General features: G+C 37.2%; 1 protein-coding gene across 4 annotated transcripts in view; it reads right to left on the bottom strand.

The window, feature by feature from the left end:
- The window catches only part of EVC2 (EvC ciliary complex subunit 2), a 188432-nt gene that overhangs the window by 136566 nt on the left and 24506 nt on the right, over positions 1–27360 (bottom strand). For 3 of the 4 annotated variants that reach the window (XM_072620198.1, XM_072620200.1, XM_072620199.1), the window contains exons 4-7: positions 24263–24328; positions 20664–20850; positions 13590–13699; positions 10776–10829 (exon numbers count right to left, since the gene is read on the bottom strand). In XM_072620198.1, coding sequence (XP_072476299.1) covers positions 10776–10829; positions 13590–13699; positions 20664–20850; positions 24263–24328 — 417 coding nt within the window. Of the gene's footprint in view, positions 1–10775; positions 10830–13589; positions 13700–20663; positions 20851–21587; positions 21663–24262; positions 24329–27360 lie in introns of those variants that run through there. The other variant, XM_072620201.1, reaches the window with a different exon arrangement.

Genomic DNA, 27360 nt, shown 5'->3' with positions numbered 1-27360 from the left:
GAGAGTAGACTACACTGATACCTCAGGATACAGTGGATTTCTCCTCATTGGAAACTTCCTTTTTTTAAAAATTATTTTTTAATTTAATTTTTATTTTTTATCAATCACCTGTGGACAAAAAGTTTTAACTTTTTAAAAACTTTTGAGTTCCACATTCTCTCACTTCCTTCCTCCCCACTTCCCTCCTTGAGAATGCAAGCAATTTTATATAGATTATGTATGTACAATCATGCAAACATTTCCATATTAGCCATTTTGCAATAGAAAACACAGACCAAAACAAAATAACATGAATAATATAGAAACTAAAAAACATAGCATGCCTCAATCTGCATTTGATCTCCATCAGTTTTTCCTTTGGAGGTGGACAGCATTTTTCATCACGAGTCCTTCAGAATTGTCTGGGATCATTGCTTTGTGAAGAATGGCTAAGGTACTCACAGTTGATCACCATACAATATTGTTGTTACTGTATATAAATGTTTTTCTGGTCCTGCTCATGCCAATGTGGATCAGTTCATGTAAGTCCAGGTTCTTCTGAAAGCATCCTGCTCATAATTTCTTACAGCACAATAGTATTCCATTACAGTCACATACCACAGCTTATTCAGCCATTCCCCAATTAATGAGCATCCCCTCAATTTTGTGTGCCACCACAAAAAGCGCTGTCACAAATATTTACAAATATTTTTGACCATATAGATCATTTTCCCTTTTCTTTGACCTCTTTGGGGTACAGATCTAGCAGTGGTATTGCTGAGTCAAAGGTACATACACAGTTTTATACTCCTTTGGGGATAATTCCAAATTGTTCTCCACAATGGTTGGATCAGTTCACAGGTAGTTCACAACTCCATCAACAATGCCTTGGGGTTCCTACTTTTTCATATCCCCTCCAACATCTGTCATTTTCCTTTTGTGTCATGTTAGTCAATCTGATAGGTGAGGTGGTATCTTAGAGTTATTTTAATCTGTTTCTCAAATTAATAGTGATTTTGAACATTTTTTCATATGAGTATAGATACCTTTGATTTCCTCTAAAAACTGCCTCTTCATAACTTTTGATCATTTATCAGTTGAGGAATGACTTGTATTATAAATTTGACTCAGTTCTCTATAAACTTTAGAAATGAGACCTTTATCAGAGAAACTTGCTATAAAATGTTTTCCCCAGTTTTCTGCTTTCCTTCTATTCTTGTCCACATTGGTTTTGCTTGTACAAAAAACCTTTCAATTTGATGTATTAGAATTATCCATTTTACATACTGGAATGCTCTCTATCTTTGTTTGGTCATAAAAAATTCTTCCCTTATCTATAAAGCTGACAGGGTAGGATATTCTATGCTTCCCTACTTTGCTTATGGTATTTCCATTGGAAACTTTTCAAGAATAGTTTGGGTAACCATCCCAGGTTTGTTATAAAGAGGATTCACTTCAGTATATGTTAGAAGAGATAGACCCCAAGCTCTCCTTCATTTCTGAAATTTTCTAATTCTGTGATTCACCCAAAATCTAAATGAATAAATTCTTCTCTCTCTCTCTCTCTCTCTCTCTCTCTCTCTCTCTCTCTCTCTCTCTCTCTCTCTCTCTCTCACACACACACACTCACACACACACACACACACACACACACACATTTGAGACCACTTTGTATTTGAGAGGCACTAAGCACCCCTAAATCCATGGGAGCCTGGCCTATCGCCAATTCACCTTAAAGACATATGGAAAGGGGAAAGAAATTGTCAAAATCCATGGGAATAATGAGCTTACTGAGGGGTGTGGGTGTGGGGAGGTGTCATGTAGAAAAGGCAAGGAAGGAAACAGAATCAAGTAGAATCATGAGATTTTAACAGTCCACATGCAAGGAAAATTGAGTCTCATGATAATCTAGATTTAAATGAATTCTCCAGGACTACAAGTAAAAACAGAAATGTGCCTATATTCATTGCTAAGATCTATGGATAATAAACCTTTCTGAAGGTTAGTCACATATATACACACACATACACACAAACACATGTAAACACATGGCCTGTCCATCTTTTTTCATGTATTTATTTGATGACATCCTTTATACTGCTTTTTCTGAATAAATAATTACGTATAATATGATTATAATCTCCTCATACCGACTCTGCACCTCTCCATTGCTTTTTGGTGATACTCAATCTCAGTTCTTGGCAAACTATAGTATTCTATTTGTTTCAGAAAGAAACTTGGGGTCATGAAAATAACTTTGCAATCTTGCAAAGGCAGTCCAGTCAAATATGTTCCTGTTCAAGTATTTCCTATACTTTTGTCTATTCATATTGTCTATTAAGATCAACACCCCCCACCCTTACAAACTCTTGTAAGAGATTATGGGTCTCATTTAGGAGGTTCTGTAACATTCTTAAGCTTAAGGAACCAGCATAATGTCACCTGCAGAAAGGAATATCAAAAGTCTCTCATCATCTCTAAGGATTCTCTCTTTTACTTGGGCTCTGTACTGGATCTTTTTGGTGACCATAGAAAAAACACTTGTGACAAGCACATATCTCATGTGTAGTGTGTGTGTGTGTGTGTGTGTGTGTGTGTGTGTGTGTGTGTGTGTGAATCTTTCCTCAAATTTATAGAGAGCCATCCTCAAAGCCAGGAAGACTTGGGATTAAGTCCAGCTTCTGACAAGTTGGCTTTGTTACACTGGAAAAGTCACTTAACAGCTCAGTGTTCTAGGCTAGAGGCATCTGATAACCCCACTAAAATGTAATTTGAAAATGTTTAATGAGATAAATAAAAATACAATAAAACACAGATAAGGTTAATGTGTGGTTTTCTAAGTCAATATGTGGGCTGCAGGGATGCCTTTCTATTTGCCTTTGCCATACTGCTCTAGTCAGCTCTCAAAGTCTCTAAGTCACAGAGAAAGTGTCAGCCAGAACTAGTCAAAAGAATTTTCTTCACTTGGAAATTCTCAGTACTAAAGAAATCATAGATCACCTTCCTGATCCTATTTCTTTATGTTAATGATTAAATGATCACTGAACAGAGTTCTCTCTGTTTTTAGATCGTTTTCAAAGAATACTGAATAATTTTCATACATACATGAGAGCTATCTGAATTGAAGAAAGCAACAAGATATTTTAAATTCTTTTCTTGCTGCTGTTCAGTCAGGTCTAACTGTTCATGACCCCATTTGGGGTTTGCTTGGCAAAGAGAGGTTTGCCATTTCTTTCTCCAGCTCATCTTACAGATGAGTAAACTGAGGCAAACAAGGTTAAGTGGTTTGCCCAGGGTCACACAGCTAGTAAATGTCTAGGCTGGATTCGAACTCTAAAAGTCTTCTTGATTCCAGGCCCAACACTCTATCCACTGTGCCACTGAACTGACTCTCCTGAATCAAGCATTTATAGTAAAATAATAAACACAGAGAGATCTACTCCTTTAGTCAATTAAGTAATTTTAAAGATATGATCTGTGGATTGTCTCTTGCAAAATTTTACCTGCTCCCTTTTAATACCCTCTTTAAAGATACTGTGTGTATATATACGTATATGGAATTCTTAACATTTTTAGAAATGAGAAATTGTTTTAAACTTACATACAGACATACAAATGTATGTGTACACACATATATAGGCATACATGTATGTATATGTGTGTATCTTCCCCATTTAAAACCTTCTTTTGACTGAGATTTTCTTTCAATTTGATAAACCATATGATGACTCAGGGATCATGTACTTCTGATGTGCCCTAAATGTACTTTTGATAACTATTCATAGCAAACCCTTTTTTTTCCCAAATCAGTCAACCCTTAAAAAATTATCTTGGAAGAAGTAGATAAACATAACTAATGAGATGGTAGAGTTGAAACGGTGGCCTTACATTATTCAGTCCATCAAGATCTGTCCTCAATTCTACTAATTTCCACCTTCAGAATAAAAGCATTTTTCCATATTCAAACGTTTCACAGAAAAAAAAAAAAACCACTTTCCATTCAAAATGTGTCTCCTCTATTTCCTCTCCTTTCCCACTTGTTTGGTGAGTGCTCTGTCAGAGTGACCTTTAGACTTCAAATGACACAGCCATAGCAACACAGCTTTGGGGGAGAAATGAACTATTTCCATCTTCCTGATCACAGCCTGGACGTCAGCAGTCACTGCCACAGAATTGAAATTCCTGGGTCAAAACAGCACAGGCCAATAACACAAAACAGGACTGAGATAAAGTTGGAGAGAGAGGTTAATCTTGCAAAGGAAACACAAAATTTTAGCAGGAAACCCAAATTTTTAGGACTAGAAAGGCAATGCTGTCTGTTGCTTTGGGGGAAAGGAGGGGAGGAAATTATATGTTCTCCTGATACTCTATTTTTTTTTTTTAACTATAGCCTCTCCCAGAAACCAAACTCACCCCATGCAAATGAGAGGAAATTCAAAATGTCAGTAGACTAGATCATGTCTGAAGGGTCCTCTCTTGCCTAATGAAGAAAGCACGAACACCTCTCCTGGCATTCAGGTTCTTCCAAAATCCAGCACCCACTCAACTTCCACTTTAAAAAAAAAATGTTTATTTAGTGGTTATCTACGTACAGTTGAATCATTTTAGAGAACTGTCTAGAGAACGGAGAGATTTTGCAAAATGACCAGGGCCAGACAATTAGTATTGGGAACATGGTTTGAAGCTTCAACTTTCTGTGAAAGTGCCTCTCTGCCATGTTGCCTTTTTCTTTGCAGATTTGATTCTTAATAATATTTGGAGGGACAGGAGAGGAAACTCTGAATTTTTTGCATGACCAGTTTCCCCAGAATGGAATAACAATGGGATTGATAAAATGGAATCTCAGAGAATTCTAATTTGAAGGGACCATAGCAACCAGCCTCTTAGGTGGTGAATTACAGTATCCATCCTACTCTTGAATACTTTCATACTTTTCCATTTGGGTCAACATATTCTATTGTGGAACATTTTTTTAAAATCCTTTTTTATTGGTATAAACTTAGGAAACTTGAAAAAAGAACAGAAAAAGAGGACCTCATGAGGAATCTCTACTGTGTAGAGCTTGGTTGTTGTGGTTTTTAAAAATATATCTATATTTATATATCTATATCTATATATATTTCAAATGTAACATGGTAGTTCTAACAACTCCCTACTCTATCCTTTTCTAAATTTTCTCTAGTCCTTAGGATTTTTTAAATGATTCATTGAAACTATTTCCCCCATTTTTTTAGTACCATTATCACTACTTCCCTTCCCCTAAAAAATAAAAGGCCTCCCCTACAGAAAAATATAGTCACAGAAAACAAACAGATTTGTGTACCACGGGACATTTCTAATTGTTAAAAACTATTTCTTGTGGTGAGAATAACTCTGTTGTCCAAGTAAAAGCATTCAATTTGATGCTACGATTGATACCTTTGACCCTCTGAGAAATTAGTGATCTCTTTTGTCACTTTTGTATCCCCAGAGCTTAGCACAGTGCCAGGCACATAGTAGGTGCTTGATATTTATTGAATGGGTGCTTCTTCCAATGGCACCATCTCAAACCATCCATGCCTTCTCATCATATGCAACTTTTCTATGTCTTTCATAAATCCTCCACAGACAGTTCTATCCAACATGCCAGGGATTTTAATGTAGATCTGTGAACTGTTAAAAAAGCACAGATACCAGTAGAACACTGGGTGGTTACCTTAAAGTCCTACATCATCATTCCACCTCCATTTCTGGTTACACATCTCTCTAATGATCCTGTAGGCCAGTGGTTCAGATTTCAGTTTTGTTATCTTTGATTAGTCACATCCCTTCTCTGGGGCTTTGTTTTCTCATCTATAGCATTGTTGTTGGGTTGTTTTTTTTTTACTGGAGTGGCTAGTTATTTCCTTCTCCAGATCATTTTACAGAAGAAGAAACTGAGGTAAACAGGGTTAAGTGACTTGCTCAGGGCCACAGAGCTATTAAGTATCTGAGACCACATTGAACTCAAGTCTTCATGACTACAGGCCTGGCACTCTAGCATATTTAACAAGAAAACCACAAACGAAGTCATGAAGACGCAGACATGACTGAAACAACTGAACAACCATGATTTTTTTTTTAACCTCCAATTTCACAGGTACTAAAAATCTATCCAGCTTAAGAACTCCTGGACTTAATGACCTACAAGCTTCAACCAATTCTAGATCTTATGAACCACAAAAGCTTTTCTGAGGGAAAATTCAACACTTTGAAGAGTAGAGGCAGTCTACAAATGTAATAAATTATTATTAAAGAAAAACGAAGCAACTGCTACTCCAAATGTCTGCTACTCAGGGCCTTATCAGCACACCATGCAGCAGCTACAACCTGCCTTCAGGTTCAGTAACTCCTATTAAAACACGTCAATAGGGAAGGGATAAGTCTCATATAGACAAATACGCCTATTTCCGATGTGTGTCCCCCGCATTAACCTCTAAGACTTTTTTTAATCAGATTCAGAGCTGAAATGTAAGGTCTCCAATATGACAACATATGCCAGGATTAAAATGTGATTCTGATATATTGCTTTTTCCTCTGTTTCTGCTATTAGGAGCTGAATCTGTGTCACTGGTACTCAGAGAATCTTTCTATTGTTCTATTCTGACACTTTCCATGGTCCAAATATTGTATTTTGAAAATAGCCCACTGGAAAATTAAAACATCCAAAGTGTGTGTAGCGTGCTAGATGGAACTTCAGTTGTGCACTAGATCTTACAAAATCAATAAGCTAGAGAAATATATGTAGAATATCTTTGCCGTTGCATTAATAAACTCATTTGCATAGGGTGGGAGCAGGCATCTAAGTCTTAAAGGAAAGATGTGCCAAACCAACAACTTGAATTTCTATTCCTCAAAATGGAAGAGAAATATCCCTGTGGACTTTAGGGTAATGGGATGTGTTTCTTCTCAAACAGGGTAGAATAAGACAGCAGCCAACTGCTAAGATAGCTCACCACTTTCTAAATATTTATCAATATTACCTAGGGTCCTTGCTGGTGGGGTTCATTCTGTTTTTATCTTTATGTCTCTCAGCACCTGCCATGGTCCCTGACATATGGGTGCTTAATAAATTCTCATTGAATTGAACTCCTAAGAGTTCACATTTCTAGAGCCTCTTACAGTTAAGAAAAGCATTCCTGTCATAATGCCTCTGTGAGGTGAATAGCCCAGATCATGGTATCAACTTATGATAATTGAGAAGACTGAGATTGACAGAGGTCAAGGGGTTTTCCCTCTTAGAAGGCAGAGCTAAGTTTATCTTGTTTTTTGCATATCTAAGTATAGTCCCTGGTGCATAGTAGGCACTTAAGAGATGCCTACTGAACTGAAATGAAATTTAGTTTTCTGATTTTAAGTCTTTTTCTCTTTGCATTACACATCACTGCTTCTCCATGGAAAGCTATCCTTATTAATGCACACATGTTAGGATATTCTTTATATGAAATGTTCTCCATAATATTTATTACCTCCTACTAGGATCAGATAAGATATAATGCTGACATACAACATAAGCAGCTTTTACAAAGCTTTTTGATTTTGCAAATTTAGAGAACCAGCTTTCTCTGTAACTATTGGTCTCAAAAGTGCAGAACCCAAAAAAATTCAGCTCACTACCAAAATTTAATTCAATTACACTTGTGAGATTCCATTATAAAATGCTACAACTCAAAATCACCTGCTGGTAAGCACAGCGGGAGCTGTGTTTGGCAAGGACTATATTAAACATCAGCTCTTCTGTCATAAAATCAAAGAAAAGAGTGTTTATCAGAGCTGAGGAGCACCTCTATTTAGAAAATAAACTTGATATTTTGCAGTAAGTCAGTGAACCATTTGTTCCCACATCTCTTAAGCCATCAGTAACTTTTACCGCCTGTCTTTGGGAGATATACATCACATAGCAATACCTCAATCTATCACATATTTTCCTGTGGCAGATTATTTTGAAAAGTTCTATCACAATATCTCCTAAGATATGTAGTGGAACAAAAAAAAATATATCTTTCTAACAATCACAGAATCACAGAAAGCTGGAGCCAGAAGGAAGCTCAGAAATTTATTAGTTCATTTTCCTTTTTCATTTTGTGGATCAGGAAACTGGGGCCCAGAGACAGAAAATAACTTGTCCAAGATCAGGTTAATGGAGTAGGCAAGATGAGATCCAAGGTCTCCTGGCTCATCATCCAGAGATCTCTCTATTGCAAATAAAAGAAAATGCCAAGAAAACTAGCTCTTTGTAGGCTTAGATCATTCATAGATATATAAAATCAAATGTAAAAAGGGGGTGGGGTAGAATCAATGGTCTCTAATGTGTCTTCTAATTTTAAATCCTATTATTTTATGAATCTATCCATTCAAGTCAACAAGCTAAGGTCTCCAAGACTCCAGGGACATGAAAGCAAAGTGAAAATCATCTCTACATTTAGGAAAGACCTATTCATTACAGCATTGTTGGATGAGCTGTGAATTATGCCAACCATCCTGAAAAGCAATTTATAATCATGCAAACAAATAGGTAAAATGTTTATATACTTTGATCCAGAGATTGCACTATTAGGCATATATCCCAAGGAAGTCATTGATAAAAAGAAAGCCTCCATACACTCTAAAATATTATAGTGGCATTCTTTGTGGTTACAAAGAATTCAAAAAACAAAGTAGATGACTATTGTTTGAGGAATGGTTAAACAAATTCTGGCACAGGAATATAATGAAATATTGTCATGTTGTAAAAAGCAATACATATGATGAATACTGAGAAGCATAGGAAGACTTACATGAACCAATGCAGTTCATATAAGAAGACTTGTATGAATGAATGAAATAAATAGAGCCAAGGAAACAATACATATAAAGACTTGTTCATTCATGCCTGACTCTTTTTGATCCCATTTTGGGTTTTCTTGGGAAAGATACTACATTGGTTCACCATTTCCTTCTTTAGTTCATTTTACAGATGAGAAAATTGAAGCAAAAAGAGATAAATGACTTGCCCAGGGTCACAAGGCTAGTAAGTGTCTCATATCAGATTTGAACTTAGAAAGATGAGTCTTCCTGACTCCAGGGTTGGCATTCTATTCACTGTGCCACTTAGCTGCCCCACATAATGTAAATGTGAATGTAAAAATCAACCTCAAAATAATTAAAAATGAACACTGCAAGATTATAAAAATAAAAATGGCCCCCCAAAAGAAGTATGACAAAACACTCCTCCTTCCCATACTCTTTTGAAGAGCTACAGGGGTCTGCTGTGAAACACTGAATATATTATCACATTTCTTTGATGTACTGACTGGTTTTTTTTTATTTTTTTTGGTTAACTCTTTTTTTCTTTAAAAAAAAGAACACCTACAGGACAAAGAATGATTCTCTGGGGAGAGGCACAGGTAGGGGAACAAGAAGAAATCCAGGCAATATAAAAACAAGATATCGATAAACATTTATTTAAAAAAGAAAAACAGTAGCTGTTTTGAAGATTAAATGAGATGTGTAATGAGGGCGACTGAAGCTAGTAGTGACTTAAGTGGAGGGAAAGGGTCAGATGTAAGAGATGTTTTAGAGTCTGGATTGACAAGACCTAGTAATCACTTGTATATAAGAGATGGGGACAAGGGATGGGACAAGAACGATTTTGATGCCATATTTCAGAGTGACTGGAAAGATGGTGGTACCCACAACAGGAGCAGGCATGTCTGGAGAAGGAACAGATTTGGGGGTAACATACTGAGGTTTCTGTTCATCATAACGAATGTGAAATGCATGTAGGCCACTGAAGGTCACAAGTATTTGATGATACAGGACTAGAGCTCAGGAGAGAAATTGTGCTTGGCAGTAACCAGCATTCAGATAAATGAACCCATGGTAGCCAATGAGCTCTTGAAAAGGGAAGGTTTGGGGAGCAGAGGACAGCGTCAAGGATAGAAAGACATTCATATGGGAACCTACTCACTATTTCTAATACTGTTTCCATAAAGAAATAAAATTAAGGAACCCGTGATTCCTTTCCCTGCCAAGTGATCTCATCCTCACCAAATTTCTCAAAGTACTTCACCTGGACCTCTACTTTGAATTTATCTCATTCTCTCCTAGATATTTTCCTCTTTTTGTGCCCATTTCAATCTCAGAGAGCAGAGCCCATGTCATATCAGTCTTTGTAATCCCTATGTTTGGCCAAGTGCCTCACATGTAGTATGCCCTTAACATACCAAATTTAGAATTTCACAAGATCTTAGGGATCATCTAATCCAATGTCTTCATTTTATATGTTGATAAAAGTGAGGCCCAGAGAAGTCTGTTTACCCAAGATGGTAGAAGGCAAACTTAAGGACAAGAAATTATTTTCCTTTTGTCTTCTATAGCCCCATTGCTTAGTACATTGCACTGCACAGATCAGGGTTTTAATATATGTTTTCAGGATTGGATTAGTCACAGTAAAGTCACAGAGCAAAGCTAGGATTTGAACCCCAAGCTTATGAATCCAACTTCAGCTGGTTGAAATAAAATGAATTATTACTCCATATGACTGACTTACAAAGTTATGGAATGTGTCCTGGGAGTTGAAGATTGGAGCCCCATGTCATGCCAAGCACTAGCACATTTTTAGAAACCCAACTGTGCTCTTTCTACATTTAAAGGCCTTCTGTTTGACACTGTTAATTCCTGTCATATTTGGTATCCCTTACTGTAACTCAAACACTGTGTGGGGGAACAGCTCTAGTCGGATTTGCAGAAGATCCCTGAGAAATGTTTGGTACAACAAATTACTGTCTTGGTTTTACCTTAGTCTTTTCTTGTCTTCTTACAGTCAAAAGTGTCTTCAACTGTGTTTTATTCTAGAAAAAATGAAATAAAAATGGGAAAAAAATTATGAATATTTTGGTACATGAGATCTTGGACACATAACTATACAACATTAGATCAGGAAGGGAACTTAAACCATAAAACATAAGATGTCAGAGGTAGTAAGTACCTAAGGGAAACAGTGTAGAGAGATTATTGTTTTTAGAATCATATTGCCTGGGTTCAAATTTGGGCTTTGACACTTACCTATGTGATCTTAAGCCAGCTCTCTCACCTAATTTTCTCACTGGTAAAATGATGGGGTTGGACCAGATTATATGATAATTCATTTAGAGGTACAAGGGAACTTAGAGTCCATTTAGTCTAATCTTCTCATTTAACAGATGAGAAACTGAGGCAAAGAGAGGTTAAATAACTTGCCCAGGATCATACAGGTTGTAAGCACCTAAGTAAATTTTGAAAAAATGTTTGTACATGTTTCATAGTGATTACATTAGTCATAGTGATTACATTATTTTTCCAAATAACCATACAAAATGCAAGTTATAACCTAACAACGGTCAAGTTTACTGACAGGTCTTAACAAGCAAGCGTTGGCAGGTGAATGTGTTGCGTACTGTTGCGAAGTCCAGTATGTTTCAGCAGGAATATGTGCCTGTAATGACTTGTTTACAATGCAATACTTTATAGTTATATGATGTGATATTGCATTGTCAAAATTTCAATGCAGGGGAAAACCCCACAAAATTACCATAAATTTTTAAATTTAAGATTAAAATTTAATATTTTATATTTTTTGAAATGATGCAAATAAAAAAAGTTAAAGGGTTAAAGAAAGTAGATTTTCCAGTGGGGAGGGAGACTGAGTAATTTTTTTTTTGAAGAGGAGGCAGTAGATCAAATAAGTTTGGGAACCTGTGCTCCAGATCAATGACCTTATGAACAAAGAATATAAAATTCAAAGCTTACTATAGAAGGAAACTCAAAACTTAAAATGTCAGAACTGGAAGGTCCCTTGAAATCAAGAAATTCAGTCATGGCAGGGACTTTAGTCATCATCCATTCCAACTTCTTCATCTAGGAGGCACAGTGGATATATAGTGCTGGACTTGGAGCTGGGAAGACTTGCGCTCAAAATTGGCCTCAAACACTTACTAGCTGTGTGTCCCTATGCAAGTCACCTAACTTCTTTTTACCTCAGTTTGTCAGCTATAAAATGGGGATGGCAATAGAACCTACCTCCCAACCATTTTTGCAATCCATTAAGTTACTGGTAAGGTAGAGCCCTGGCAAACAGTAGGTGTTAGTAAAAATGCTAGCCATTATTATCATCATTACATAGAAAAGGAATCCAAGTTCCCTTCAGTGCATCTATTACACAAAATGAGGCAACAAATGAATGGGAAAAGGTCAGCATTCAACATGCATGTGGATAGGATTAATTATTACTTTTATCAACTATATTTTTTGTCTGCTCACTAAACTCCATTCTGAGTTTTTAAAAAATTCTAACTCAAGGCAAAATGCCAGAAATTTCCAGATGACAGCATCTTTCCTCCTAGGTACAAAAGCCCACATGGCATGCAAGAGCATCCCTACATTCATAATTAATAGGTACAACAACTACAACTAATGATGGCCTGCCATTAAATCTGGGGATTTTTTAGCTTTAAGCAAAACCCTTGGATTTGGGATTTGATGCCTTGGGGGACGAATGCTCAAAAGCAGATTAGTTTTGCTTCTTTGTTTCCAATATTTGATTCCGCAATTACATAAAGCCAAAGAAAATAAAAAAGACAAGAGAAATTCTGGGCAGCCTTTTAGAGGAAATGATGATCTGCTTGGGGCCAGAGGACCTGATTTAAAGGTTAACTTGTATTACCTTTGTGAGCTCAGACAAGTTCTTGCAGCTCTTCTCTAGAATGAGGGGAGAGGGTGAGAATTTAATAATATTTTTGGTTCCTTTCAGCTCTAAGTCAAAGCTTCCTATAAATGGGGACTCATTTTGAAAGGAGTAGAAACTGCCTAATTCAAGAGGACATCCAAGCTTATTTATTGGCAGAAGGTTATCTTGTGCCCATTCCTATATTACCTAAGAAGCAGTGAATGCCAGAGCTTGAAGGGACCTTCCAGAGAGGGATCCATCCAGTCTTTGTTTTATGGATAAGGATTCAAAGCCCAGAGAGCTGGTTGGGAGTCAGAACCTCAGCCACATCTATTTCTGACACTTTGTGACAGAAATGCCACTAATAGGCATTGATAGAAATTGATCATTGTCTCAAAGCATCCTGTAATGGATGGAGCCTGGATCAAATTCAGAGACATGGGTTCTAGTCCCCACTCCAATTGGACAAGATAGCATACAGAATGGGAGAGTTTTGGACACACAACAAGAAAAATAAAAAACAAATTCAACCATTTATCAGCTTTTATGGATGCCTATAAATCATATAACCTTGTTGACTCACCCATAAAATCAGGATGGTATTGCCTACACTAGCTATCTTACAAGGTAGGCTGTTCTATGGAAAATCAAGTGAGAAAATATTCAAAGAATGTGCTGAAGAACATGAACAGTGACACAAAATTCAAGAACCATTGTTTTCACTGTTGAAGCCTCTTAGATATCTTCTACAGGCACTTTAAAACCATCCAATTCTATTCAATCCAACTGAATAAGCATCTATTAATGCCTCCTATTTGTAAGGCACAAAATGCCACTGGTCCTCTTCCAAAACAAAAGATGAACAACACCATCATAAGAAAAAAGGAAAAATTTCAGAAGCAAATACCAGGGATAGACTCTGAAAGGTGAGCTGGGCAGGGAGATTCAGAATCTTGCTGTCTCCGGCTTCTCTGGCTTTCAGCAGGGCACGATAGCTTACGGTGTAAAATTCACCAGCTGTTGAAACAAAGAGCCCAAAGAAAGACCATGAGAATCACTGCACACAAAATGAGCTGTCCATTTCCCACCAGTCCCCATTATCCCAGGGATTGAAGTTCAGAATAATGCTACTATCTTATCCAGTCTTAGCAGCCAAAAAAAAAAGTCTTTTAAATCTGATTGACAGCCTACTCCTGGGTCCCAAGGCAGGAAAACATCAAGTCATGTTTTGCTCTCCATCAGCAGCGACAATGCTTGTGGCGCCTAGAGCAATCTGTGCGAAGCTGAATAAATGATGGAAATTAAAACTATGAAAAGGGCTTTGGAGGGACCTCAGCTTCTGGAGAAGTGGTCCAGTTAGTGGAATGAGCTTAGGACTCGGAGGTAGAAGAGTAGTATGGGAGTCCTGCAGGTGCCCTTTATGAGCTGAGACCTTATATACATCACTACAGCTCTACAAGACTTCTTTTCCTCATCAATCAATGAATGGGTTGAACTAGAAAATCTTTAAGGCCCTTTCCATTTCTGTTTTACCCTTCTATCATTATGTGGTTCAGAGGCTAGATGATCACGTATCAGAGATACCAGAGAAGCAATTCCTCAAGGAGACAGGATGCTTCATCAGATAACCTCCAAGGTTATCAACTATAAGGTTCATTGTATTCATCATTTGATCTTAGGAGAGCAGAATCCTGGTCACACTCATTGGTTTATTACCTTGAACAAATAACTTAAGCCCTGAGAGACTCAGTTTTCTCACCTGTAAAATGAAGATAATAATACTTGAAATTCCTCATAACCATCCCATGTGCATTATATAAATAAAAAAATCACAGTAATTTGGAAGAAAATTTGGATTAATTTATAGAATTATGTAAATTTATAGGCAATATACCAACAATAGAAGAGTATTGGACCAGTAATCACCAAACTTGTTTTTTATTCCCAGCTCTAATGTCCTCTGTGTGAAAAGGGGTAAGTCACAACCTTTGCGAGTTGCCTCTTCCCTACAAAGGGCATGATGTAATAACCTTGTTCTATCCCTCTTCTTCTGTCACATAACATGAACTCAATCACAGAGGATTATGGTGAGAAAAAATCTGGAAGCTGGGAAGAATGATATGAATAATACCTCAAATTTGCATAGGGCTCTAAGATTTACAAACTGATTTTCCCCAACAATAATGCCATGAGAAAGGCAACATAAGTATAATTTCCTCTATTTTCCAGATGAAGAAATGGTAACTCAGAGAATATACCCAAGATCACAAATAATTCACAGCTAGAATTTTATTCCAGGCCTCTTGAAATATTCAAGAACCCTAGATTTTGAATTAGAGGACATGTGTTTGGATACTAACTCTACTATTTATCACCTGTTTGATCTGGAGAAGGTCACTTATCTTGTTCAGTCTTCAGTTTCCTCATCTGTCTATATATTCAGAAGGCTAGAGAGGCATTAATGTTACAGTGTATGACAGGGGTAGGGAACCTGTGGCCTTGAGGCCACATGTGGTCCACTAGGTCCTCAAATACTCAGATCCAACATTGTTCTGTGAAGTATGGATTCAGTCAAAAGGTCATACTTGAGAACTCAGAAGGCCACATGTAGCCACGAGTCCACAGGTTCCCCACCCCTGGTATAAGGGGTCATTAAATTGGTTTTAAAAGAATATTTTGATAACCATACTTCAATATAAACTTCTTTAGCTTGAAATACTATGTACTTTTAGGCAATTACAATTATTCTGAACAGGGGTCCATAGACTTCAATAAACTGCCAAAAGAGGTCCATGATACCAAAAAGTTATAAACTCCAAGTATAATGGGTACAGAAGTGGATTTGGAGTCAGAGGAAATGAGCTTAAATTTCAGCTCTGCCATTTGGGCAAGTCACTTAACCTCTTCTGAGCCTCAGTTTCCTCATCAATAAAATGAGGAGGTTAATCTAGATGATCTCTAAAGTCCCTTCTAAATCTATGATCTCATCATGATGTCTATTGTGTGTGTGTTCGTCCTTCATTGCCAGAGAAGACCATGCCATCAGAGAAATAATGACATGACTTGCACTTGACTTTGTTTTGAGTGAGGGAGGGCTGTGCAGGTCACCAGCCTCACTTCTCCTCCAGAGCCATCTGAATCCAGTGACCAGATATTCATCAGGATGACTGGAGATGACCCAGGCTGAGGCAACTGGGGTTAAGTGATTTGCCCAAGGTCACACAGCTAGTGAGTGTCAAGTGTCTGAGGTGAGATTTGAACTGAGATCCTCCTGACTCCTGCACTGGTATTCTATCCACTGCACCACCTAGCTGCCTCAATGATGTTTATTAATTTAAATCTAAATCCCATTATCCACGACTTCAGGTCCAGAGAGCCATTATTAAAGTATTAATACATGAATACTACAATAGACCCTTAACTTTGGCCTCTTGTTAAGTCCTTTTACACTTTTCCTCATTCTGAATGAGAAAGGGCATCCAGTAACCTAGCAAGTTTTCAGTAGTCACTGCCAAACCACAGAATGGTTTCAATTTGCCAAACCACCTAAATTGTGTTAGTGGATTTGCCTTATCATATGAGTTTATTTTTTTTTTAAAGAACTTCCATGTTATGCTTTGGGCTAAGTTCCAACTCTTCTTTGCCAAAGATGCCAATCTTTAATCTGAAAAACAACAAAGCCTCCTTTAGCCCCAGACTCTAGTCTATTTATGATCCAGAATGCAGTTTATGATCTGCATGACTTCGGATAAACCACTTAATCACTCTGAGGCTCACTTTCCTCAGCTGTAAAATGTTGATGATAAATCTGTTCTCTAATTCACAGAGTAGTTACGAAAAATCAAAAAACATACATAAAAACATACATTTTTATTATTGTATGGAGAAAGTTCCCTCTACCAACGTTGACCAATGTTCAGCACAATGCCCGGCATATTGGCTGTTGTTCAGTTATTTCAGTCCTGAGTCTTTGTGACTCCATTTGGGGTTTCCTCGGCAAGGATACTGGAGTGGTTTGCCATTCCTTTCTCCAGCTCATTTTACAGATGAGAAAACTGAGGCAAACAAGATTAAGTGACTTGCCCAGGATCACATAACTAGTAAGTGTCTGAAGCCAGATTTGAACTCAGGAAGATGAGTCTTCCTGTTTTCAGGCCTGGCACTATTCAATGCACCACCTAGATGGCACGTAGTAGGTGATTAGTAAATGTTTGTTGACTGATTGACTGACTAGAATTAGTTTGGAAATCAAGGGTCTTAAAAGTGTCCTGGGGAACTGAGAGACTGAGACTTTCCCAGGCTCACCCAACCAGTAGGAATCAGAAGCAGAATTTGAACTCAGGTCTTCCTAGTCTAAGTTGGGTTCTTTATCAATTTCACTATGTTGCTTCTCAATTAAACCATATTCAGAGTATCTTGTTCAGTACTAGATATTGTACTTTGGGAAAGACAGTGGATGATAGTATTAGAGATCTGGAATTTTAAAGTATCATTACAGGTTGTGGAATCTAACATCCTTATCTAAATAAATGAGCAAATCCAAAGAGGTTAAGTGAATTTTCCAAGATCACATAGGTAGTAAGTGATAGAGTCAGGTCTTGTTGCACAAATGACCAACCTAATCCAACAATGCTGATGACATAATTGGGAGGGGTGATGGCAAATATAGAGTTCTTTAAAGTTTGCAAAGGGTTTTGCAATCTAATATATAAAACCAATCTATTATCTCATATTTAATTTACTTATTTTCTAATATATAAAAGATAGGATAGTGAACATCTGCAAGATCACCGGATCACAAATTGGATTGTTGGTTTATCCAGATGGGGATTTTTAGTTTATCTGAAAGATTGTCTTAGGGGAAAGGAACTATCCAAAGACTTGCTCTTCTTGGCCCCAGAGGGCTGGATTAGGCAAGGGAGAAAAGGCACAGAGAGGCAGTTTTAGTCTTAGTTTATCAAGTATTGTTATCAAGGACATAACTTTCTGACAATTTTAGCTCTGCCAAAGATGATGGAATGTCTGGAGAAGCAGTAGATCTCCCCTTCTTGGAGGTCTTCTGGCAAAGACCCAAGTATCATTGAGAATTTTGAAGGAGGGATTCTGGTTCAGGTATTGACTTGGACTAGATAGCCTCTGAGGAGATCCTGTGATAAAGGTATTTTGATAAACTGGATTTCTTAGCTATTTCAGAGTTAACCTGATAGCCTTCTGTAGGAAGTGAGTATCAGTTGAGATGCTCCAACTCTGATAATTCCTCAGGGTCATCATTGTGAACTTTGAATAAAAGCTGGATAACCATTTGCCAGGGATAACGCTATAGAAGGAATTTATGCTTCAGGCATAAGCTACATTAGATGAGTTTAGAATTCCTTTCATTCCTGGGAAGGAATTATTTTTTTATCACTCAGTACTAACAATTTATATATTGTCCATATATACAGGGAAAGAGAGGCTAGGAATGGCAAATTAAACGTGGTTACTTTTAAATTTTTTCTTTTAGTTAAATCCCTAATGTATTTCATTTCCAACCTACTTTTCTGGCTTTGATTCATAAAACTAATGCTTACATACTTCAAATTTGAGCCAAAATAGCCCACTCACTGTTTTCCAGATATATTTTTAAAGAAATTTTTGGCTTCTGTTTTTGAATTTTATTTAATTTTGAACTTAACACCAAATAAGATGAGCATTTTCATGGCTATGGTAGAACTGAAGCAAAGTTGTAAATGAAATTATGAATCTCCATTATGTACAGTTTACTTTTCTTCTTATGTGTATAATTAAATGTGTTACTTCCAAAGCTGTGCTAGTTATCTGTGATTCCTTCCAGTCTTTTTATGTGCATTTGTTAAAAATTCTTCAATGACCCCCTTCTTCTCCTCCTCCTCTCTCTCTCTCTCTCTCTCTCTCTCTCTCTCTCTCTCTCTCTCTCTCTCTCTCTCTCTTTCTCATTCTCTTTCCCTCCCTCCCTCTCTTACTCCATCCCTTCCTCTCTCTCTCCCTCCCTTACTCTCTCTCTCTCTCTCTCTCTCTCTGTGTCTCTTCCCCCCCCCCCAAGTTTTCTTTCTGGTTCTCCTTTCCTTCCCATTTCTTCCTCAAGGGGGAAAAATCTTGAAAGAAATATGCACAGTCAAACAAACCACATTCCTACTTTGGCAGTGCCTCATTTCACACATTTGGTCTAACACCCCTTTATCAGGAGGTATGGTATGCTGGATCATCAGTTTTTCAGAATCATATTTGGTCATTGTATTGATCAGAGTTCTTAAGTCCTTCTAATCTCTTAAACCCCTGCTTCCCACCACACCTTTACTTACGCTGTTCCTATGTCTAAAATGACCTTTCTCCCTATCTTCTTTGCTCATTTATTCCATGTGTGCACAAACAACTATCAAGATTTAACTCAAAATGACAGCTCTTGCATAAAGCATATGTGATGCTTCAGCCCAGAAGGAATCTCTCTATCATTTGATTTCCACAGGGTTCTCTCTTTATTTCTCTGTTTCATTCCTACTTAATTATCTATGAATATGTCTTATCTCCTCTATCAGACTGAAAGTTTCTTGAGGTCAGGGAATTTATTTTTTTTCCAGTGCACACTATCCATATAATCAGTATGGTATCATAAGAATATACTACTATATAAGGTATCATAAGAATATACTACTATATAATAACTAAAGGACAGTTAAGTGATGCAGTGGATAGAGTGCCAAGCCTGGAGTCAGGAAGACTCACCTCCCTGAGTTCAAATCTGGCCTCGGACACTGACTGGCTGTGTGACCCTGGACAAGTCACTTAACCCTTTTTGCTTCAATTTCCTCATCTGTAAAATTGGCTGGAGAAGGATATGGCAAACCAGGCCAGTATCAGTGCCAAGAAAACCCCAAATGGAATCACAAAGAGTAGGACATGACTAAGGATAGTTAGATGGTATAATGTATACAGTGTTGACACTAGAAACAGAAACACTCATCTTCCTGAGTTCATCTGGTCAGACACTTACTAGCTATGTGACCTTGTGCAAGTCACTTAATGCTGTTTGCTTTGGTTTCCTCATTTGTAAAATTAGTGGGTAAAGGAAATGGCAAACCAGTCCAATATCACTGCCAAGAAAACCCAAAATGGCATCATAAGGAGTAGGGCATGACTGAATCAGCTCAACAAAATAACAGCTACACACACACACACACACACACACTCTCCCTCTCTCTCTTTAGAAAGTGTGTATATATGTAATAGTCATATATCACACATAATACATTTTATTATTATATTATATATGTAAACATACATACAGGCACACTAGTCTTAGAGAGTATGTATATAATATAACATAATATGTAACAATATATTATATAAGACTATTACATATGTGTATATATATATGTATACACACATATACACTCTATAGTCTTAGAGAGTTGTCTCAGGGCATTGAGAGGCTAAGTGACTTACTCATGATCACAGAGCCAGTATGAGCTCTAGCTTGAGGGGCTTGAACCCAGGTGTATCATATTCCAGTACTGGCTCTCTGTACTGCACTTCAACATTATTATTATAAAGTCACAAGACTAAATGAGTGAATAAATAGATATTCTAATTAGTTTCCACTGTCTTATAAAATTATAGGGAGATGAGCTCTTCAAAGGTGGAAGGCACTCTACACAGTGCACTTGCGGAATCATGGATTATAGAATCAGAGACACAGAGCTAGAAAGGACTTCAGAGGCCATCTAGTTCAACTCCCTCAGTCAATAGCAAAAAATTAATAAATAAAACAAAAAGAAGCACTACAAAGTAAATGAGTCCCCCAAGTTAAACTGGAAGGAAGCCAGAAGCAGCATTCGAACCCAGGTTCTCTAACTCCAGAGCTAATTGGTACCTTCTCTTCTGTACTACACTATCTCCCTCTTTAATTAAGAGAGTTTAGTCAATTAGGGATTTACTGTATCAATTAAGTACACATGAGATTTACCTTGGAGAAATTTCTTTCTGAATACCTGAAACCCTTCTGAAGTCTTATTTCCAGAGGATTCCAGAACAGTGAGGCCTGTAATATTGTCCAGCAAGACGAGATCAGAGAGGTTGACTGCAGATGGTGTGTTGGTATTGTTAATGAGAAGTCTCACAGAGGCAGTCTCAGCCGCACTCTGCTGGGATACCTATGGCAAAGAGGAGGAAAAATCAGTGCAGTGTTTCCCACCAAGAGGCACGCTTGGTGAAATGTGCTAAGATTCACTTGTGGAAGCAAAATCTTCAGGAAGGAGGGTGCTGTGGTGTTTTCAGCATTCTGATGATTTGTCAGGCTCTGTTTGATTTTAAACTCCCAAGGAGATTCAGAACTCATGCATGTTGAGCTGTTGCTTGGAGACACTCGGATCGAAAACCTCTATTTTGAAATGTAGTACAACAGTTTTTGCAGAGAAATGTTAGCTGTGAGTGCAGTTAGGAATCCATGAACCTGAGCTACAGCCTGGTAGAAAAGCTGCAAAGTGTAATATCGTAACAGAGTTGGGCAGAATGAAAATCAGCACTGGTACAAGGAGCACACTATGAAGATGTGGTTGTTTTCATAAATTATGAAAGAAGTTTTGTTATCGTTTCATTTGTCATTTGAAAACCTCCACAAACACACATTTTATAGCCTGTCCTCTCCGTTATAGTCAAATAAGAAGAGTGACATCTCAACATAATGGAAAGAGCTCTGGACATAGTTAGACAAGTTGTTATCATTCAGTTGTGTCCAACTCTTTGGGACCCCATTTGGGATTTTCTTGGCAAAGATATTGAGTGGTTTGCCTCCAAATCCCTTCCAAGAGAAAATTTCACTAATAAAACTTTGCAAATACCTTTTCAAAGAAAACATGTATTTGGGGAGAAATAGCAATGATTCCCTCACCTGTTTAGAAATCAATAAAAATGAGTGTTTTCCAGGAAGATGACTGATTAAAAACTTCATGGTTGTTTTCCAGCCAAGTGACAAGAAAATGTCCATATGGCTAACTTGTCTGTTGCTAACAAAGCATCTGTTCATCTATATTTAAAATATTTTTAAAAGACAGGCAAGAAAAAACATAAAGTAAAATATTAATTAGATTTCAAAATGGAAACTATCTTTCCTTTAAAGTATCTAACTGCAACTAATTTACACTTATTACTACCCTCAGATTCTATTTTGATAATTCTGGAATTTTGAGGGAAGTTTTAATTTGCCCTAAAACAAAAAGATCTCATAATACCAATCATAATTAAAAAGAAAGATGGAAAGCATCTGGGTGAATATTAATAGAAGGGAAAAAAGAGGCAGCTTTATAATGGAAATATATTATGGACTGCCTACCTCAGAGGAGGATAGAGATGAGTAAAGCTTAAAAAATAGTTGCATTTTTTTGTTTTCTTTTAGAGTTTATTGCAATCAAGGGATTAGGAGCACCATTTACAGAGTAAATACAGCTTTTTTTCCTCAACTGTATATGTTGTCTTCTTCTATACAACATGACCTCCCAAAGGGCAGGGTCCATTGCTTGTATTTGCATCTCTGGTGCTTAGCCCAGTGCCTGGCACGTAGTAAAGACTTTTGTTGTTGTCGATAATGTTGTTATTTATTATTTCCTATATATGAAGTCATATTTGGTCATATTTTAGTAAGTATATTTCATCATAATGTTTTATAGAATTTTCAATTTGGAAAGCACCTTAGAGATCATCCTATCTAACCTCTGAACCAGCTAAGGAATCCCTTCTATAATAAATCTGACAAACTCATCCAATCACTGCTGCAAATTTTGAAAGCTTTTGATATAACTAAGACTTGGTGGGATGTGAGTTAGAACTGGAATATAGCAGTATAAGGGAATAATTTTTAAGACTAAACTTTGGATGAAAAAGAAAAAGAAATTACACATAGCTAATGTGAAGTAAAACACAAGACTAATGAGAAGAAGGTAAGAAAGTACCCAGGTACCTTCAGTAAGTACCAGTCACTAGGCTGAGACAAAATATATGGTAAAAGCATTGAGAATAATCATTTCATGAAAACCGGAGAAATGCCATAAGACTAGAAAAAAGGAAATGTCTTCATTTTTAAGGTGAAATAAGACTTTCCAAACTGTAACCTGATTAGTTTCCCTCTGATCCCTGGGGAAATTCTAGAATGAATAATTAAAGGAACCTTAAAGAAATGCCTTAAAGAAACTACCAATGATCATTAAGAGTCATAATGGCTTCCTCAAGGACAAATTATGCCAAACTAGCTTCATTTTCTTTCTTTCTTTTGATAGGATTACAAGACAGGTAGACTGGAAGCCATGGGGGGTAGGGTGGGGTAGTATACCTGCATTTCAGTAAATAATTTGACAGTCATTCAAGACAGACAAGATGAAGAATGTGGACAGAATGATACATAGTATCTAAAGTATCACTGAAACCTTGGTCTTCCCTGACCCAAGTTCAGAATGCTTTCCATTCTACTCCATTGTCTCCTCTGCCAAACTCAAGGGTTGGTACACTCCTTTGAAGCTTAGAAAGGCAATGGTCTGAAGTATGTCGACCAAGTGATGTAACTTTCCAACTACAACAACTTGTGAATGTTGTCTAGAGACTCAGAGAGAAGCTAAATTTTTGATTGTCAAAGGAATGCCCTATACCAATGAAATTGTGACTATAAATGAATATCAAATCATTTACTGCTCCTGTCCTTGCAAAGCCCTCACTCACTCAAATCAAAGTTAAGTATAAGTCATGTCATCACTTCCCTGACATCATTGTCCTGTGAAAATGAAGGATAAACACAACCTGTGAGTAGACCAAGTTGCCTGAATGGGGACCAGCCAGTTCAGTAACTATTTGTCCTCTTCTTCTCCCTCTCATCCTCTCAAAAGGAAGGTAAATTTTTGAGCTTACTGGCTAAATTTCCTTCCTCCCTCCCTCCCTCCTTCCTTCCTTCCTTCCTTCCTTCCTTCCTTCCTTCCTTCCTTCCTTCCTTCCCTCCTTCTTTCCTTCCTTCCTTCCTTCCTTCCTTCCTTCCTTCCTTCCTTCCTTCCTTCCTTTCTTCTTTTCTGGCTGTATTTTAGGCCCCCCTGGCTTACAGTAAATCTCAATGGTGACTGTTTCTCTTGGAACTGCAGCCCTGAGGGTCTTCCCCTCCCAGCTTTATTTCTTTTTCTTTTTTTCTAATTAAAGGGTCCATCCCTCCACTCACATCTTAAAGAGATTCATTGAAAAAGGGCATTACCTCACTCTAAATGAGTGCCTGAAAAAAGCCTTAGCTTAAAAGGATCAGGGTCTCCCATTGTATCCTGGGCTATCTCTACTTATCCTGAAGAATATCTCATCACTGGATCCACATGGCTCTGGAGGAGAAAGTGACCTTGCACAGCCCTCCCTCATTCAAATAAAACATCAACTGCAAGTCATGTCATCACTTCCCTGAGGTCATGGTCCTCCTCGAAAATGAAGGACAAACACAACATGTAGGTAACTAATACAATCCCTCTTTAATATACAAAATCAACATCATTTATTGGAATAAAATGTAATTTTCTTCTCAAATGCAGTCCACATATGAAAACTTACCATTGCACATTTCTGGAAAACTATTCCATACTCAGAAGACACAGAAATACTGGAAACATCTTCATGCTGAAAATAAAAAGGACTCAGTGAAAAAAATCCATTGCAACCTAAAAACTGATGAAAATGAAAAACAGCGAAATGAAGACAAATGCAGTCTGAAAACAGAATGCATGCTTTTTTCTGATGGCTTTGCCTTTTGGCCGGCTGATTTCTGAACAAGTTCTGAATTTAGACTACGAAAGGAACTCAAAGATCATCTTATCGAAACATTTAATTTTATGAATGAGGAAACTAAGGCCCAGAGAGATGAAATAACGTAGTCGATGTCATTCACACAGTAAGTAGCCAAGACACGATTTGAACCTAAGGATGCTGAGAATATTGTGTACTAGATAGTAAGCAAGCCTCAAGGTCAGCAAGAGCTGGACGCAAGTCCTGCCACTGACACATTTTATAACTTTGGGCAAGTCATTTAACCTCTTGTTTACAGACAACTCTGTAAAGCATTAAGTTACAGAGAAATGCCAAACATGCATTGCTAAAGGGGGTTTCTTCATCTAGGACTTCTTCATGTTGATGAACACAGTTCCAATGCTTATCCGTATAATAACACTAAATCTAACACTTTTCTCCACTACACCAGGATACTCTTAATATTTCCCTTCAATTTTAGATGCCTAAAATGTGGAAAATAATACCCAGTCTCTCCAACTTATAACATTATTCTGCTGACATAATTGGACAATATTTATGGAGGCATTTTGTAAATTCTAAGATAAGAAAAGATAAAATTAAAGGCAGAATGCAGACATAGTATAAAAACTTTGGGGAAGCATTTTGTCACCCTTACAGCCCGACCTAAATAGGAGCTATCATAATTATCATCACAATCTCTATAAGAAATATATTTGCATAGTTATGAGGCATATGTAACATGTAAGTCTTGAAAAATGTGATCTATAAGAAATAGTTCAATGGTTCTTTGTTTCTGTTTTTGTGTGACTACAGAAATTAATTGTTTATAAGAGGTAAACAAGATAGAGGGAAAGGCAGAGCTAGCTACTTTACACTTTCCATACAGTTAACCATGGGTAACTCACTTCCACTCTATAAAAATCAGTTTGCCCACCTCTAAAATAGAACTAGCAATATTTTTCACTACCAGCTTCTCAAGATTATTGTGATAAACATGTTTTATACATATTAACATGGTAGACTTATGACTGTCTCTGTGTGTTCGTCCTTTGTTGTTGTCATCAATGCTGTTGCTATTTCATTATAGTTATGCGGGTTGTCTGACCTCCCAGCAATTGAGATGCCCTACCCCCAAATCCCAGCTCAGACTTCCTTTGGTCCCAAATAATCTTTTATCATTTTTCCCTAATTTCAGTCTTTTCATACAGGCAAGAAAATACATACATAATGACTTAGAAAATGCTCACAGGGCTTTGCACCTCACCGCCAAGATGTATTCCCTGCTCTTTTCAGCTTGGTACAGTGGGAAAAAATATTGGATTTGGGGTTAAAAAAAGAACCTGGCTTCAAGTTCTGTTTACACACATACTACCTGTGTTACCCTGGGCAACTCATTTAATGGCCCTGATCTCAGTTTCTTTCTCTGTACAGTAAAGGCATAAGTGGGGGCAATATGAATTGGGTCATCACTGAGAAAATTATGGTATATGAATATTCCATATTATTATGCTGTAAGAAATTATGAAAGAGACAGATAAGAAGAAACATGGGAAGCTTTGTAGGAACAGATGCAAAATGAAATAAGCAGAACCAAGAGAGCAATATATATAATAATTACAACTGCTTAAAGAAAAGTCACTTTAAAAGACATTAAGAACTTTGATTGATGTAATGGCCAATTATGTCTCCAGAGGATTAACATGAAACACTTCACACCTTGGGAAAGAATGGTAAGAGACTACAGGTGCAGAAGAAGATACACTTTCTACGTACATGGTCAATTTGAATATTTGCCTTACATGGCTCTGCTAACCTGTTAAAATGAAGTTGGTTTTGCTTGTTTTTTTCTTTTTTTTTTATATGGAGGTCAAGGATTGAGAAGCAGAAGAGGACTAATGATAATGATGGAAGGAGCATTAATGCAGCATTTTAATGCGCAGAAGAGAACAGAAAGGAGATCAGAGGGAAATACAGACAAGCAGGAGAGTTTTGGGATAATAACGTGTCAAAGTTAGTGTATCCTTTAAAAGAAACAAAAACATACTGTATGTAATGAAATTTGCAGCTTCATATACAATGTTGTTCAGTTATTTCAGACCCTTAGGGATCTCATTTGGGGTTTTCTTGGCAGAGGTGCTTGAAGTGGTTTGCCATTTCCTTCTCCATTTTACAGATGAGGAAACTGAGGCAAACTGAGATAACTGATTTGCCCAGCATCACACAGCTAGTAAGTGTCTGAGGGCAGATTTGAAAGCACGTCCTCCTAACTCCAGATCCGACATTCTATCTGTTGTGCTGTCTATCTGCTCTCTTTATATATAACGCTTTTTTTTCCCTCTTCCATAAATAGGAGAAATTTTGTGTTTGGTTGTATTTGATAAGTTCAGAATAACACAAAATAACAAGTGAAATGAAAAATAGAAAAATCTTTTTCAATGGGAAAGGGGGTAAATTGGGTATATTCCACCTTTAACTCTATGAGTCTGAGTCTTACGACATCATGGACATCAGTTTTCTCAGCTCCTGCCTCCAAAATTAACTACACAAGGCAATGTTTCTTGCCTAACTGTCCCTTCTTATAAGTCATCATTTTACTCAAACTCTTCTCAATATTAAGGGAAGATACCCTATTAAGGGAAGATACCCATTGTACCCTATTAAGCAACAATCAATTCCTAGACATATAGCTTGTCTGAATTGGCAGGGACATTAAAAATCATTAAGTTTAACCCCCTGATTTTTGTTGTTGTTCAGCTATTTTCAGTCATGTATAACTCTGTGATCCTTTTGGGGTCTTCTTGGCAAAAATACCAGAGTGGTTTGCCATTTCTTTCTCCAATTCATTTTACAGAAGAGGAAACTGAAACAAACAGGGTTAAGTGACTTGCCCAGGGTCACGCAGC

This window comes from Notamacropus eugenii, chromosome 6, assembly GCF_028372415.1.
Source record: "Notamacropus eugenii isolate mMacEug1 chromosome 6, mMacEug1.pri_v2, whole genome shotgun sequence".
Taxonomy (NCBI): domain Eukaryota; kingdom Metazoa; phylum Chordata; class Mammalia; order Diprotodontia; family Macropodidae; genus Notamacropus; species Notamacropus eugenii.
Note: the sequence above shows the minus strand (reverse complement) of the source record. Positions and strands in the feature narration are given on the sequence as shown.